At 42.3% G+C, this 13,477-nt stretch overlaps 1 protein-coding gene across 1 annotated transcript; it reads right to left on the bottom strand.

The window, feature by feature from the left end:
- Positions 1–304: 304 nt before the first annotated feature.
- LOC120996332 (protein kinase C delta type-like) lies at positions 305–11,316 on the bottom strand. The gene is made up of 7 exons (XM_040426219.1): positions 10,908–11,316; positions 4,549–4,829; positions 3,753–3,844; positions 3,032–3,233; positions 1,897–2,025; positions 809–934; positions 305–451 (listed from the first exon to the last, which is right to left on the bottom strand). Exons 1-7 carry the CDS (start codon positions 11,314–11,316, stop codon positions 305–307), a joined length of 1,386 nt encoding a protein of 461 aa, XP_040282153.1.
- Between the last annotated feature and the right edge of the window lie 2,161 nt (positions 11,317–13,477).

Consider the following 13,477-nt stretch of genomic DNA (forward strand, 5'->3'; position numbering starts at 1 on the left):
CTGTTCTTCTCCGATTTGTGGATAAGAATAGTAATTTTTACAATATGGCGGGACATACGGAACGGGAAAATGCCTGATGCACATGGCTGGTATCCATGTTTTGTGGACCGCAAAACACATTCGATCGTGTACATGAAGCCTAATGGTCAGAAAACTGAAGCTACACATTTGGAGCACCTTAAATCTTGAATCATTAGGAAATTCATACAGCTGTATAGGAACACCACTTATTTCCAGCTATATACCTGGGTCTGTTCTTCTGTCCGTCTCCAGGAGCTCAGGAGGACATATTGCTCTGATGACATTAGAGCGGGTGGAGGGTTTCCTGGGTGACAAATGGAAACCCTCTGAAAATGGCCTGATGTTTAGATGGTAAAGGTCCATTCTTGGCCGCTGCTGCCTCCATTCTGTCCAGGTAGAATTGCCTGGCACAGTGTTGAGGTGTAGATGGCTAAAAGCAAATAAATAGATGAAAATGAGGATATGATCATCACAAGCGGTCACAGACCTGATATGAAGCTTCTGGTGGTAGTATTTTCACATATAATATGATCACCTTATGTACTCATCCTCCACCATAATAAGATATAGTCTTTCTGGAGGAGTATAAAGCATCTTACATGCCATCTTACTCATTCAACAACTATCGATGTGGGCGTGGTTAATCGGTTTGGGGGCGTGGTGAGTGAGGTCCGGCTTTCTGAGGTGAAGCCAGTAGCCACCCTATATCAGGCCCCTGACATTGAGAATCCTATACAGTATGTAACGTGTATGTAGAGCAGGGAAGAGCTTCTCTTCATTTACTTACTACAGGGATGTGTGGTGGGGCCATCCGAAGGGCTTCCACAGAGACCCAGTCAATATGCTGGAAGAAATGATGGCCTCGGATGTTCCCGTGGACTCCTAAGCGCTTGGCAGGATCTCTCCGGAGGAGCTGAAAATGAGGAATGTAATTATAACTTAGTGACTATAACGACTAATGAACACAATGACCAATCAGACTCCAGATCTTACATTTGCAGAGGCTAGCTGGGAAATGAAATCTGCAATCTGATTGGCTTCTTACATTTGCAGAGGCTAGCTGGGAAATGAAATCTGCAATCTGATTGGCTTCTTACATTTGCAGAGGCTAGCTGGGAAACGAAATCTGCAATCTGATTGGCTTCTTACATTTTCAGAGGCTAGCTGGGAAATGAAATCTGCAATCTGATTGGCTTCTTACATTTGCAGAGGCTAGCTGGGAAATGAAATCTGCAATCTGATTGGCTTCCCTGGGCGACTTCTCACTTGTCTTCTCTTGTAGTAGTTTTGATAAATTTTGCCTAATGTTTATTCTGTCTGAATGCTGGACTCAGGCTGTAGTGTCAGCAATGGGAGATTTTAGAAATCTGTGGCTTCTTGTTACATAAACTCAGAGGGGTGGACTAAGTGTGTAGACATGTCCTCAGTACATTAACTACACGTACCAGGCTCTTACTTTAAAGGGAAACTCTCATTCCAATTATCCATTAAGTCAGTAATTCCCAAAAATGTTACCATGGGAGAATAGAAATGATATTTTCCTGCTGCTCCTATGTAACCTGGCTCCAGGGCAGTCCTTGGAGCTCTTGGCAGACATTTGTGCTATTGCTGAGTCTGTGCTGGAGAAGTTGTGGCTCCAGCATCCTACTCGGCATCCTCTCTGGTGGAGACCAGTGTTGTCACCTTGTATACTACAGAAGTGCTGGTTGTGTATTGCTATCCTGAGGGGCGACCCCTCCTGAACACTACAGTGGTGAGTATTAGTGAAGGAGATCATGGTGCACTATGGGGCATTGTAGGGGGAGATGTCTCCTATCACAGGTTGTCATGTAACATTGTATACAGTACAGTAGTGTCATGTAGGAACATACTGACCTTTTTAATGATGTCTTTAGCGCCGGAGCGTGCAGGATGGTAAGTGCACTCACTGGTGATAATTTCATTTAAGATGACACCAAATGAATACCAGTCCACTCCGACGCCATACTCCTCCTCAGCCAGCATCTGCCAGAAAGGAGAGAAGAGTGACTACACGGCTTATACTATAAACCCGCACTGTAGGTGCTCAGGCTGTGGCCATTGCTGGCATAGCGTAGTATTGGGTCACACAAGGTGTTTAGCTGAATGAGGACAAGATGTTCTGCCTCCATTCAGCTGCAGATAAACTGTAACCACAAAGTCATCTGCTGCTGTAGGGGCACCTCATACACTCTGTAGAAAAAAGCATGAAAATAACTATTTGCAATAATACAGAAGCATTGCTGTTAAGAGAACACCATTAAAAACAAAAAAAACATCTCAACGCCAGAATTGCTGTTTTGTTTTAGTCACAGGGGCATGGTCAGCCACCCATGAATAATTTATCTTTATTTATGACAGTTTTCTGGTACATTTGAAGCCAGAAATGTACGGACGCTCGGAGATGTCGTAAATTTTTGGTAAGGCACATGGACTGCAGGAGCAACACCGGAGATATCAAGACCGGCGCAGAAAGTGCGAGTCTTGATAACTCTTCCCCTGTGTCTGTAAAAAGGAATGAGTTAAGATGAGGCATTCATCAATACATAATGATCTGAAAATGAATGATTAATAATAAGAATAATTACCATTATTAAATGGATTTCTGGGTTCAGAATATTCATTATCTTTCTTCAGAATAGGCCATCAGTATCAGATCAGTTGGGGTCTGACTCTCGACATCCCCACCAATCAGCTGTATGAAGGGCCGGGCGCTACCTGCAGGTTATTACAGCCTTGTCCCATTCACGTCAATGAGAAGAAGCTACAGTAGCCGGCATCAAGTAGATGGCGTGCAGTAATCAATGAGGTAGAGCTCAGACCATCAATGAGGACCCTTCAAACAGGTAATAGGTGGAGGTGCCAAGAGTCGGACCTCCACCAATGTGATATTAATGGCTGAAGCTGAGAATATGCGACCGATATTCCAAACCTGGAAAACCCCTTTAATACAAATGGAATGGTGGAAATGAGGAAACCCCTTTTTTCTCACCTCAGGAGCCACATAGCCCTTTGTCCCAGCATATTCGGTGGCTGTGCGGTCTCCAAGCATGTTGTCAAGTGCGAGACCGAAATCCGTGATCTTAATATGGCCCGTCTCAGCCACCAGGATGTTCTCGGGCTTGAGGTCTCTGTGGATGATTCCCTTCGAATGGAGAAATTGGATGCCACACACGAGCTCAGCGGCATAGAATCTGTCAGAAAAGTAACGAAATGAATATAATGCGAGGATAACACAGAAGACTGTTAGACATTCTTACCAATCAGTAAAATAAGAGGCAAAATATATATCTTATCACTGTCAACTGAGGAGGCAATTTCTTATTGCCAGGGCTGCATGGTGGCTTCACATCCCTCACCCCATTAATCAGCTCAGCTATTGGAGGAAACCAGTTCTAGTCACATTCTAGGACAGGTTGCTTGTGACCATTGACCATTCCCAGTAGAACCCCTTTAATACCTGGGAATGTGACTAAGGCTTCTTCACATCACACGGGGGAGATCTGTTCTCCTGTATGTCTTTTAATATCAGATGGAGGATCAGAGCCCAAGGAAGAGGGGAAACATTCCCTAACATTTCTTCAATCCTTCTTTGGTAGAGAAGAAACGGGGGAGCAGATCTCATCAGTGTGATGTACATGAGGCAGGACGCTGTATCTAATATTTCATGGCATCTTCTGACCGTTTAGCTGAGGTTTTGTATCCAGCCTTACCTTGCACTGGGGATGTCAAGCCGCCCCTTCATCCTCAGGAATTGATCAAGGTCCCCGCAGCTCATGTATTCCAGCCCAAGTAGAACAAGCATCTGTGACATAGAAGACGCCATTACTGAACCATCAGATCACATTTACACATTTACTGTACAGAATATAGCAGTGGCTTCTGTAATCCTTGAAGGGATATTCCAGTTTCATTAAGTAATGGTTATTCTTTGTATATAGTGAAAGATTATACAGTTTTATAATCTTTCTGTATCAGATTGTCAGTTATGATCTCTGCTTGCAGTTATTGAATAGGAACCTTCAATGGTTTCCTGTAGCTGCTATAAATCTGTCCTGGTCCTGTGATGGAGACATGGTGGACAACCCTTAGGTCCCATTCGCATGACCACATCCTTTTTTCCAGACCGCAAACTGCGGATTTGCGAAAAACGGACACCGATCCTCAAAAGATAGCACACATCCCCTCTTTAGCCGCATCTTGCAGATCGCGGAGCGTATGAGTACACACCCGGAAGCAGAGAGCACACAGCCATTGTATGTGTTTTAATGGAGTTTTAAATAAAGCATTGGTCATGTATGCAAACTACCTCTTCAGGGACCCCTGTTCTTCTTATAACTGGGGGTCCCTGCAGTTCTACCAGACCCATTCGCTCTGACATGGATAGTCATTCTGTCAGGTCTTACAGTGAAGGGTCTTGGGTTCTCCAGCGACTGCTGCTGGCCCCTTTTATACTGATTGGGTTATGAGTGGAGACATTTGATAAAAGTGAGGTTGTCAGTAGTGTACCTTGGTCTGAAATGCAAAGGCCGCGTGGACAAGGAAGGGGCTCCCAGATGCCAGCTGTAACACTCGGTGCTCCACCAACACATCCGCCTCATCACAGTCGGCAAGCATGGATCTCTTGCTGATGATCTTCACAGCATACTTCTGATGGTTAGAAGTGTCCTCAGCCAAGACGACCTTTCCATAACTTCCCAGCCCGAGCACATGATGGAATAATAATCTCCCCCTGATGTTCTCGGAGATTGTGCTTCTAGAGCAGGTTGGCCGAACACCACTGTCCTCAACTGGGGGGGAAATAATAGAAAAACAGGATAAGACATTTAAAGGGATATTCCTATCTGAGGCATTAAAGGGTTTCTACCACCAGAAATACTGTTATGTAGCTGACTGATATAGCGATGCGCTAATGTCAGCACTACATAACAGTGTGTTTCTAACATTAGTCCCTGCAGCCGTTTTTGTTAAAAAAGCACTTTTATAGATATGCTAATGAGCCTCTAGGTGCTATGTGGGCGTCATTAGCACCTAGAGGGCTCCGTCCACTAACCATTTCAGCCGCCCATCGCGTCCCTCCAGCCCACCCCGCTCCTGTTGATTGACGTGAAACTTCTCAGTATCTCGTACCAATTCCCGCGCCTGCGCCGTGCGCTTCTGTATTCGGCGCAGGCGCAGTGATTGAATGCCGCGCTCCTGGTGCCGGCTTCCTCATTGTAACGTAGTTGGCACAGGCGCAGTGAGGAAGCCGGCGCCGGGAGAATACAGAAGCACAGGCGCGGGAATTGGTAATTGGTAACAAAAACGGCTGCAGGGACTAATGTTAGAAACACACTGTTATGTAGTGCTGACATTAGCGCATCGCTATATCAGTCAGCTACATAACAGTATTTCTGGTGGTAGAAACCCTTTAATACCACATCGATTGTCTTGGCCCTTTCTGTTACTCTCATAGACCATTGTTGACAACTGTAATGAATCAGCATTGCCAAACACAGAGCTGGGCTATCTCCAGCAGTTCCATAGACTTGGAATGGTGATAGGTGGGGGACTATATTATTCTATTTAACCACTTAAGGACCACAGGTTTATACCCCCCTAGTGACCAGGCCCTTTTTTACAAATCGGCACTTCACAACTTTAACGGTTTATTGCTCGGTCATGCAACTTGGCACCCAAATGAATTTTACCTCCTTTTCTTCTCACAAATACAGCTTTCTTTTGGTGGTATTTGATTGCTGCTGAGATTTTTCGTTTTTCTAATATTAATCAAAATAGACCGCAATTTTCTCAAAAAAGTGTATTTTTAACTTTTTCTGGTAAAATTGTTCAAATATAATTGCATTTCTATACAAATTTGTGTCAGAATTTATTGTGCTACATGTCTTTGATAAAAAAAATCCAATAAGTGTTTATTTATTGGTTTGCGCAAAAGTTATAGCGTTTACAAACTATGGTACAAAAATGTGAATTTCCGCATTTTGAAGCAGCTCTGACTTTCTGAGCACCTGTCATGTTTCTTGAGGTGCTAGAATGCCAGGATAGTATAAATACCCCCCAAATGACCCCATTTTAGAAAGAAGACACCCCAAAGTATTCGCGGAGGGGCATGGTGAGTTCATGTAGGATTTAATTTTTTTTCACAAGTTAGCGGAAAATGACACTTTCTGAGGAAAAAATAAATAAAATAAAGTTTCCATTTCTGCTAACTTCTGGCAAAAAAAATAAAATCTCCCACGGACTCACTATGCCCCTCAGTGAATACCTTGGGGGGTCTACATTCCGAAATGGGGTCGGAATACCTTGTAGGGTGTGTTTACTGTTCTGGCATTTTGGGCGGGGCTAAATTGTGAGCAATCCTGTAAAGCCTAAAGGTACTCGTTGGACTTTCGGCCCCTTTATGCACCTAGGCTGCAAAAAAGTGTCACACATGTGGTATCGCCGTACTTAGAAGAAGTAGGGCAATGTGTTTTGGGGTGTATTTTTACATATACCCATGCTGGGTGAGAGAAATATCTCTGTAAATTGACAACTATTTCTCACGCACAGTATGGGTATATGTAAAAATACACCCCAAAACACATTGCCCTACTTCTTTTGAGTACGGCGATACCACATGTGTGACACTTTTTTGCAGCCTAGGTGCTCAAAGGGGCCCAAATTCCAATGAGTACCTTTAGGATTTCACAGGGCATTTTTACGTATTTGGATTCCAAACTACTTCTCACGCTTTAGGGCCCCTAAAATGCCAGCGCAGTATAAATACCCCACAAGTGGCCCCATTTTGGAAAGAAGACACCCCAAGGTATTCCGTGAGGGGCATGGCGAGTTCATAGAAGTTTATTTATTTTTTTCCTTACAAAGTCTCATATTCCACTAACTTGTGACAACAAATAAAATTTTACATGAACTCGCCATGCCCCTCACGGAATACCTTGGGGTGTCTTCTTTCCAAAATGGGGTCACTTGTGGGGTATTTATACTGCCCTGGCATTTTAGGGGCCCTAAAGCGTGAGAAGAAGTCTGGAATCCAAATGTCTAAAAATGCCCTCCTAAAAGGTACTCATTGGAATTCGGGCCCCTTTGCGCACCTAGGCTGCAAAAAAGTGTCACACATGTGGTATCGCCGTACTCAGAAGAAGTAGGGCAATGTGTTTTGGGGTGTCTTTTCACACATACCCATCCTGTGTGTGAGAAATATCTCTGTAAATGACAACTTTTTTTGAATTTTTTTATACAAAGTTGTCAATTTACAGAGATATTTCTCTCACCCAGCATGGGTATATGTAAAAATACACCCCAAAACACATTGCCCTACTTCTCCTGAGTACGGCGATACCACATGTGTGACACTTTTTTGCAGCCAAGATGCGCAAAGGGGCCCAAATTCCAATGAGTACCTTTAGGATTTCACAGGGCAGTTTTACACATTTGGATTCCATGAGGGGGTATGGTGAGTTTATGTAAGATTTTATTTTTTGGCACAAGTTAGTGGAATATGAGACTTTGTAAGAAAAAACAAAAAACAAAAAAAAAAAACAATTTTCGCTAACTTGTGGCAAAAAAAAAATCTATGAACTCGCCATGCCCCTCAAAAGTGATCTTTATAGAGCCGCAGCGATTTTACGGTGTTTTTGCAGTGATCAGAAAAAAATATATTTCTGTCACTGCGGTGGGGCGGACTGAACGCAAGTGTGCGCACAAGATCAGGCCTGATCGGGCGAACACTGCGTTTTTTGTAGAGCCTAAGGTGACCCTAATGTACTGATATAGATCTGATTGCGATCAGTCTTGATCACTTACAGATACTATATAGTACTAGTGCTGATTAGCGACAGTGATGACGCTAATCAGCGACTACGGTGCGGTGGGCTGGGCGCTAACTACCTAACAAGTAGCTAACTAACTGGCGGTGATAATGGACCCTTAGGCCACATTCATACGTCCGCAATTCTGTTCCGCATTTTGCGGAACGGTTTTGCAGACCCATTCATTTCTATGGAGACAGACTTTGTCCCGCTCGGATCCGGAATTGCGGATCTGCACTTCCGGGTCTGCACTTCCGTTCCGCAAAAATATAGAACATGTCCTATTCTTGTCCGCAATTGCGGACAAGAAAAGGTATTTTCTATATAGTTCTGGCAATGTGCGGATCCACAAAATGCGGAAAGCACATTGCCGGTGTCCGTGTTTTGCGGATCCGTGGATCCGCAAAACACATACGGACATCTGAATGGAGCCTTACAGGGGGGTGATCAATGACAGGGGGGTGATCAGGGAGTTTATATGGGGTGATCAGGGGTTAATAAGGGGTTAATAAGTGACAGGGGGGGGGTGTAGTGTGGTGATTGGTGCTACTTACAGAGCTGCCTGTGTCCTCTGGTGGTCGATCCAAGCAAAAGGGACCACCAGAGGACCAGGTAGCAGGTATATAAGACGCTGTTAACAAAACAGCGTCTAATATACCTTTCTGATGCGATTATTTTAACATCTACAGCCTGCCAGCGAATGATCATCGCTGGCAGGCTGTAGTATAACCTCCGAGCAGCGCGCGCGTTCACACGAAATCTCGGGTCTCACGAGATGACGCCAATAGGCGTCATTGAGACCTGAGAGAGCCGCCGCACTGACGCCTTTCGGCATTAGTGTGACGGCAAGAGGTTAATAGCATCTAGCACCCATAGATAAATACAGACTCCGACCAGACTCCAAAATAAATACAGAAAACAGACCCCCCTAAATAAATACAGACCCCAGTCCAAGTACCTTAACCCCCTAAAGGGGTTGTCTCACTTCAGTACAGTAAGTTGCATTTACCATGTAGAGAAAGTTAATACAAGACCCTTACTAATGTATTGTGATTGTCCATATTGCTTCCTTTGCTGGCTTGATTAATTTTTCCATCAAATTATACACTGCTCATATCCAGAGGTTACGACCACCCTGCAATCCAGTATAGGTGGCCATGCTTGCACACTATAGGAAAAAGTGCCGGCCTATGCGCACTCCTGCAGTCCCAGCCACCAGAAAGGCCAGCACTTTTTTTCTATAGTGTACAAGCATGGCCACCTCTGCTGGATTGCGGAGTGGTCATAACCTCTGGATACGAGCAGTTATATTGAATAAACCTCAACCTCAAGATTTTCTGACAGCCACAACTTTTTTATATTTTAGAGCTGTATGAGAGCTTGTATTTTACAAAATTAACTATAGTTTCTATTGCTACATTTTGTGGGTACATACAAATTTTTTGTCACTTTTTGTTAATTTTTTTGGGGGTGGCACAAGATGACCCAAAATGGTGAATTGGCTGTTTTTATTTTTTCTTGTTAAGACAATCACCTCCTTTGAAAAATATCTTGATATTTTAATACCAACCCCTTTAACCCTTCCTGACATGTGACATACATATTTCGCAGTGGAGTGTATAGGGCAGACGCCATACACAGTGTGTGTCAAATGTTTAATAAAAGGTTTCAAAACATTAAAAAAAATATGAACAATGAATTTTTTTTCACATTTATCATATGAAAATGCAAACAATACCATATATTCATAACTGGTATCACCATGTCTGTAAACTTCCAACCTATTAAAATATCCCATACAGTGAACACTTAAAAAAAATACACAATGTAAGATTTGCTGCTTTTTGGTCACTTCACCACCCAAACGATGGAATAAAAAGTGGTCAAAAAGTTGTATGTTTGGTACCAATAAAAATTAAAGGTCTGTTGAATAAATACAAAAGTTCTGGGTTTTAGAATATTTTATTTTGCACATGTAGTAAACACATATATTTAGTATCACCATGACTGTAATGACCGGCCAGATACAGATAACATCATTTTTACAGTGATCCCCATAAAAACAAAAACTTTGTAAACTTGCAGACCAGACCCCTGAATACGAATCCTGGAGTTCATACTCGCCCCATAATATATATAGACCTCAAACCACCTAAATAAATAGAGTTTTCAAAGCTGCTGCAGAACAGCATTACACAGCTCAGATGCTGCAGACCTCCTCCCAGTCCATTACTGGGGGCTCTTTCCCACTTACATATTAAGGTCAGTATTGGGGTCAGTATTTGTGATTCTAAACCCAGAGTGGAACCTACACAGAGAGGAAGGATCATGGAAAACTCTGCATTTCTTATGTATTTTCTGTTCCTGGGTTTGAATTACAAAAATCCTCATGTGAAAGTGGCCTAAAGAAAGAAGTTCTGCAGCAGCTACAGGGTGTATCACAAGGAGTAATGCACTTCCTAGAATACATTATTAAAAATATTAGAAGTCACCTTGGAGGTCAGTGAGGTGTAAACATGGGCTCGGCATGTGGCCTTGTACATTTCTATGGCCTTGGAGCTCCTGACCACTTCTAATCATTTCCATTAGGGGCACATTGCTCCATGTATCAGGATCACTCCTGTGCATGCAGGGTTGTTACAGTGTGTACTGTACACACTATGGGCTGCTGTTTATGACAGCCTGTATTCTGTCCATGCACAGGCTCTGCTGACAACTCATACAGGATACTATTGGGGGGATTAGAAATAATTGCTATAATAACATGAAATGCTTAAGATTGGACTGTGTATGGCCTAATTTACACTTCACTGCCCCAGCCCTGTATCTAAATACCCTGACCAAGACAGAATGGCTTGTTGTCACTTCCATGGAACTGAGCACCCAGTATACATGGCGGCTAGTACCCCTCCCCCACCCCTAATAATCCCCCAGCTGTAAATGTGGAAGCCCCTTCCTTCTGCTTGTCTCAGGTCTCAGCGCTACAGATCAGATTAATGTAAAGTTATAACAAAGTGTCCAGGATGTATAACTTGTGTATTCCTGTATATGTGCATCTACCTGAGACTCTCTGGTCCTCCTGCCGGTCTTCTGTCTTCACGGTGTCGTCCTCCTTGATCAGGGACTTCTTTGCTCCTTTTGAAGAGATAAGGATGAGCTTTCTCTTCTTGGCACATTTGGGCTCTTTAGTCACATCTTCTTTCACTTGAATGAGCTGATCCTTAGGAGACGTCTTCTTGGAGGAGCTGGATGGTCTTCTCTTCTTCCTCTTCTTGCTCCTCTTGGGTGTCTCCTTCTCTTCATCCGCTGAGGTCAGGATGGTCCGTCTCTTCTTCCCTCCTTTCCTCCCGATGCGAGTCTCCTCTTCTTTCTCCATCACCTTCTGCTCATCAGCCGATGAGTCAGAAATTCCTCTTCTTTTCTTCGCTCCTCTCTTCCTCACAACAATCTCCTCTTCCTTCGAATCCATTGTAGCGCTTTCCATCAGGTCAGCAGATACTGGTATGTCCTCCGTCGCCAGTCAACTCTAACTGCCACTTCCAACTGCCACCTACCATTCAGATGCGGGCACCACAGTTGCCCTGGTTACACGGTTGTGATGTGAGCAGGAACTGACCAATAGCGTTCAGCCATTTCTGCCATCTTTTTTTTAATTTTTTATAATACTTATTGAAAATACATTTCTTCTATGAATGTAATGGATTTAAGTTTCCATTTTTCTTTGATTTTTAGGGAACTCATTGGAAACTTATCAAATGAAATGTGCTGCAAAGGTGGAGCAATAATCTGCATTATAAAGATGGCCATAAACTACATGTGCCATATTTATGAAATAATCTGTCTCTAGGATAAATCTCTGTATTGTCCTGTTCTTCTGTTATTCCTCCTGGAAATCTATGAACAAATTAACCCTTTCAAGACCAAGCCATTTTTGACCTAATTTTGCAAATCTGACATATGTCACTTTATGTGTTATTAACTTTGGATTCTTTTCTCGTGATACATTGTACTTCATGATAGTCATAAATTTGAGTCAATATATTTCACCTTTATTTATGAAAAAATCCCAAATTTACCAAAAAATTTGAAAAATTTGCAATTTTCAACATTTCTATTTCTCTGCTTTTAAAACAGGAAGCGATACGTCCTAAAATATTTATTAATTAACATTCCCCATATGTCTACTTTATGTTGGCATCATTTTGGAAATGTCATTTTTAATTTTTTAGGACGTTAGAAGGATTATAATTTTAGAAGCAATTCTTAAAATTTTTAAGAAAATTTCCAAAACCCACTTTTTAACCCCTTCAGGACCGGGCTCATTTTCACCTTAAGGACCAGGCCATTTTTTGGAAATCTGACCAGTGTCACTTTAAGTGCTAATAACTTTAAAACGCTTTGACTTATCCAGGCTATTCTGAGATTGTTTTTTCGTCACATATTGTACTTCATGACACTGGTAAAATAAAGTCAAAAAAATTATTTTTTTTGCACAAAAAAATACCTAATTTACCAAAAATTTGGAAAAATTTGCAAATTTAAAAGTTTCAGTTTCTCTACTTCTGTAATACATAGTAATACCCCAAAAAATTGTGATGACTTTACATTCCCCATATGTCTACTTCATGCTTGAATTATTTTGGGAATGATATTTTATTTTTTGGGGATGTTATAAGGCTTAGAAGTTTAGAAGCAAATCTTGAAATTTTTCCGAAATTTACAAAAACTCAATTTTTAGGGACCAGTTCAGGTCTGAAGTCACTTTGCGAGGCTTACATAATAGAAACCACCCAAAAATGATCCCATCTAAGAAACTACACCCCTCAAGGTATTCAAAACTGATTTGCATACATTGTTAACCCTTTAGGTGTTGCACAAGAGTTATTGGCAAACGGGGAGGAAATTTGAGAATTTCATTTTTTTTGTCTAATTTTTCCTTTTAACCCATTTTTTCCACTAACAAAGCAAGGGTTAACAGCCAAACAAGACTGTATCTTTATTGCCCTGACTCTGCCGTTTACAGAAACACCCAATATGTGGCCGTAAACTACTGTACGGCCACACAGCGGGGCGTAGAGTGAAAGGTGCGCCGTTTGCTTTTTGGAGGGCTAATTTTGCTGGACTGTTCTTTTTTACACCATGTCCCATTTGAAGCCCCCCTGATGCACCTCTAGAGTAGAAACTCCATAAAAGTGACCCCATCTAAGAAACTACACCCCTCAAGGTATTCAAAACTGATTTTACAAAAGTTGTTAACCCTTTAGGTGTTCCACAAGAGTTAATGGAAAATAGAGATCCAATTTCAATATTTCACTTTTTCGGCAGATTTTCGATTTTAATATTTTTTTTCCAGTAACAAAGCAAGGGTTAACAGCCAAACAAAACTCTTTATTTATGGCCCTGATTCTGTAGTTTACAGAAACACCCCATATGTGGTCGTAAACTTCTGTACGGGCACACGGCAGGGCGCAGAAGGAAAGGAACACCATATGGTTTCTGGAAGGCAGATTTTGCTGGATTGTTTTTAGACGCCATGTCCGATTTGAAGCCCCCCTGATGCACCCCTAGGTTAGAAACTCCAAAAAAGTGACCCCATTTTGGAAACTACGGGATAAGGTGGCAGTTTTGTT

Source organism: Bufo bufo, chromosome 1, assembly GCF_905171765.1.
Source record: "Bufo bufo chromosome 1, aBufBuf1.1, whole genome shotgun sequence".
In the NCBI taxonomy this organism is placed as follows: Eukaryota; Metazoa; Chordata; class Amphibia; order Anura; family Bufonidae; genus Bufo; species Bufo bufo.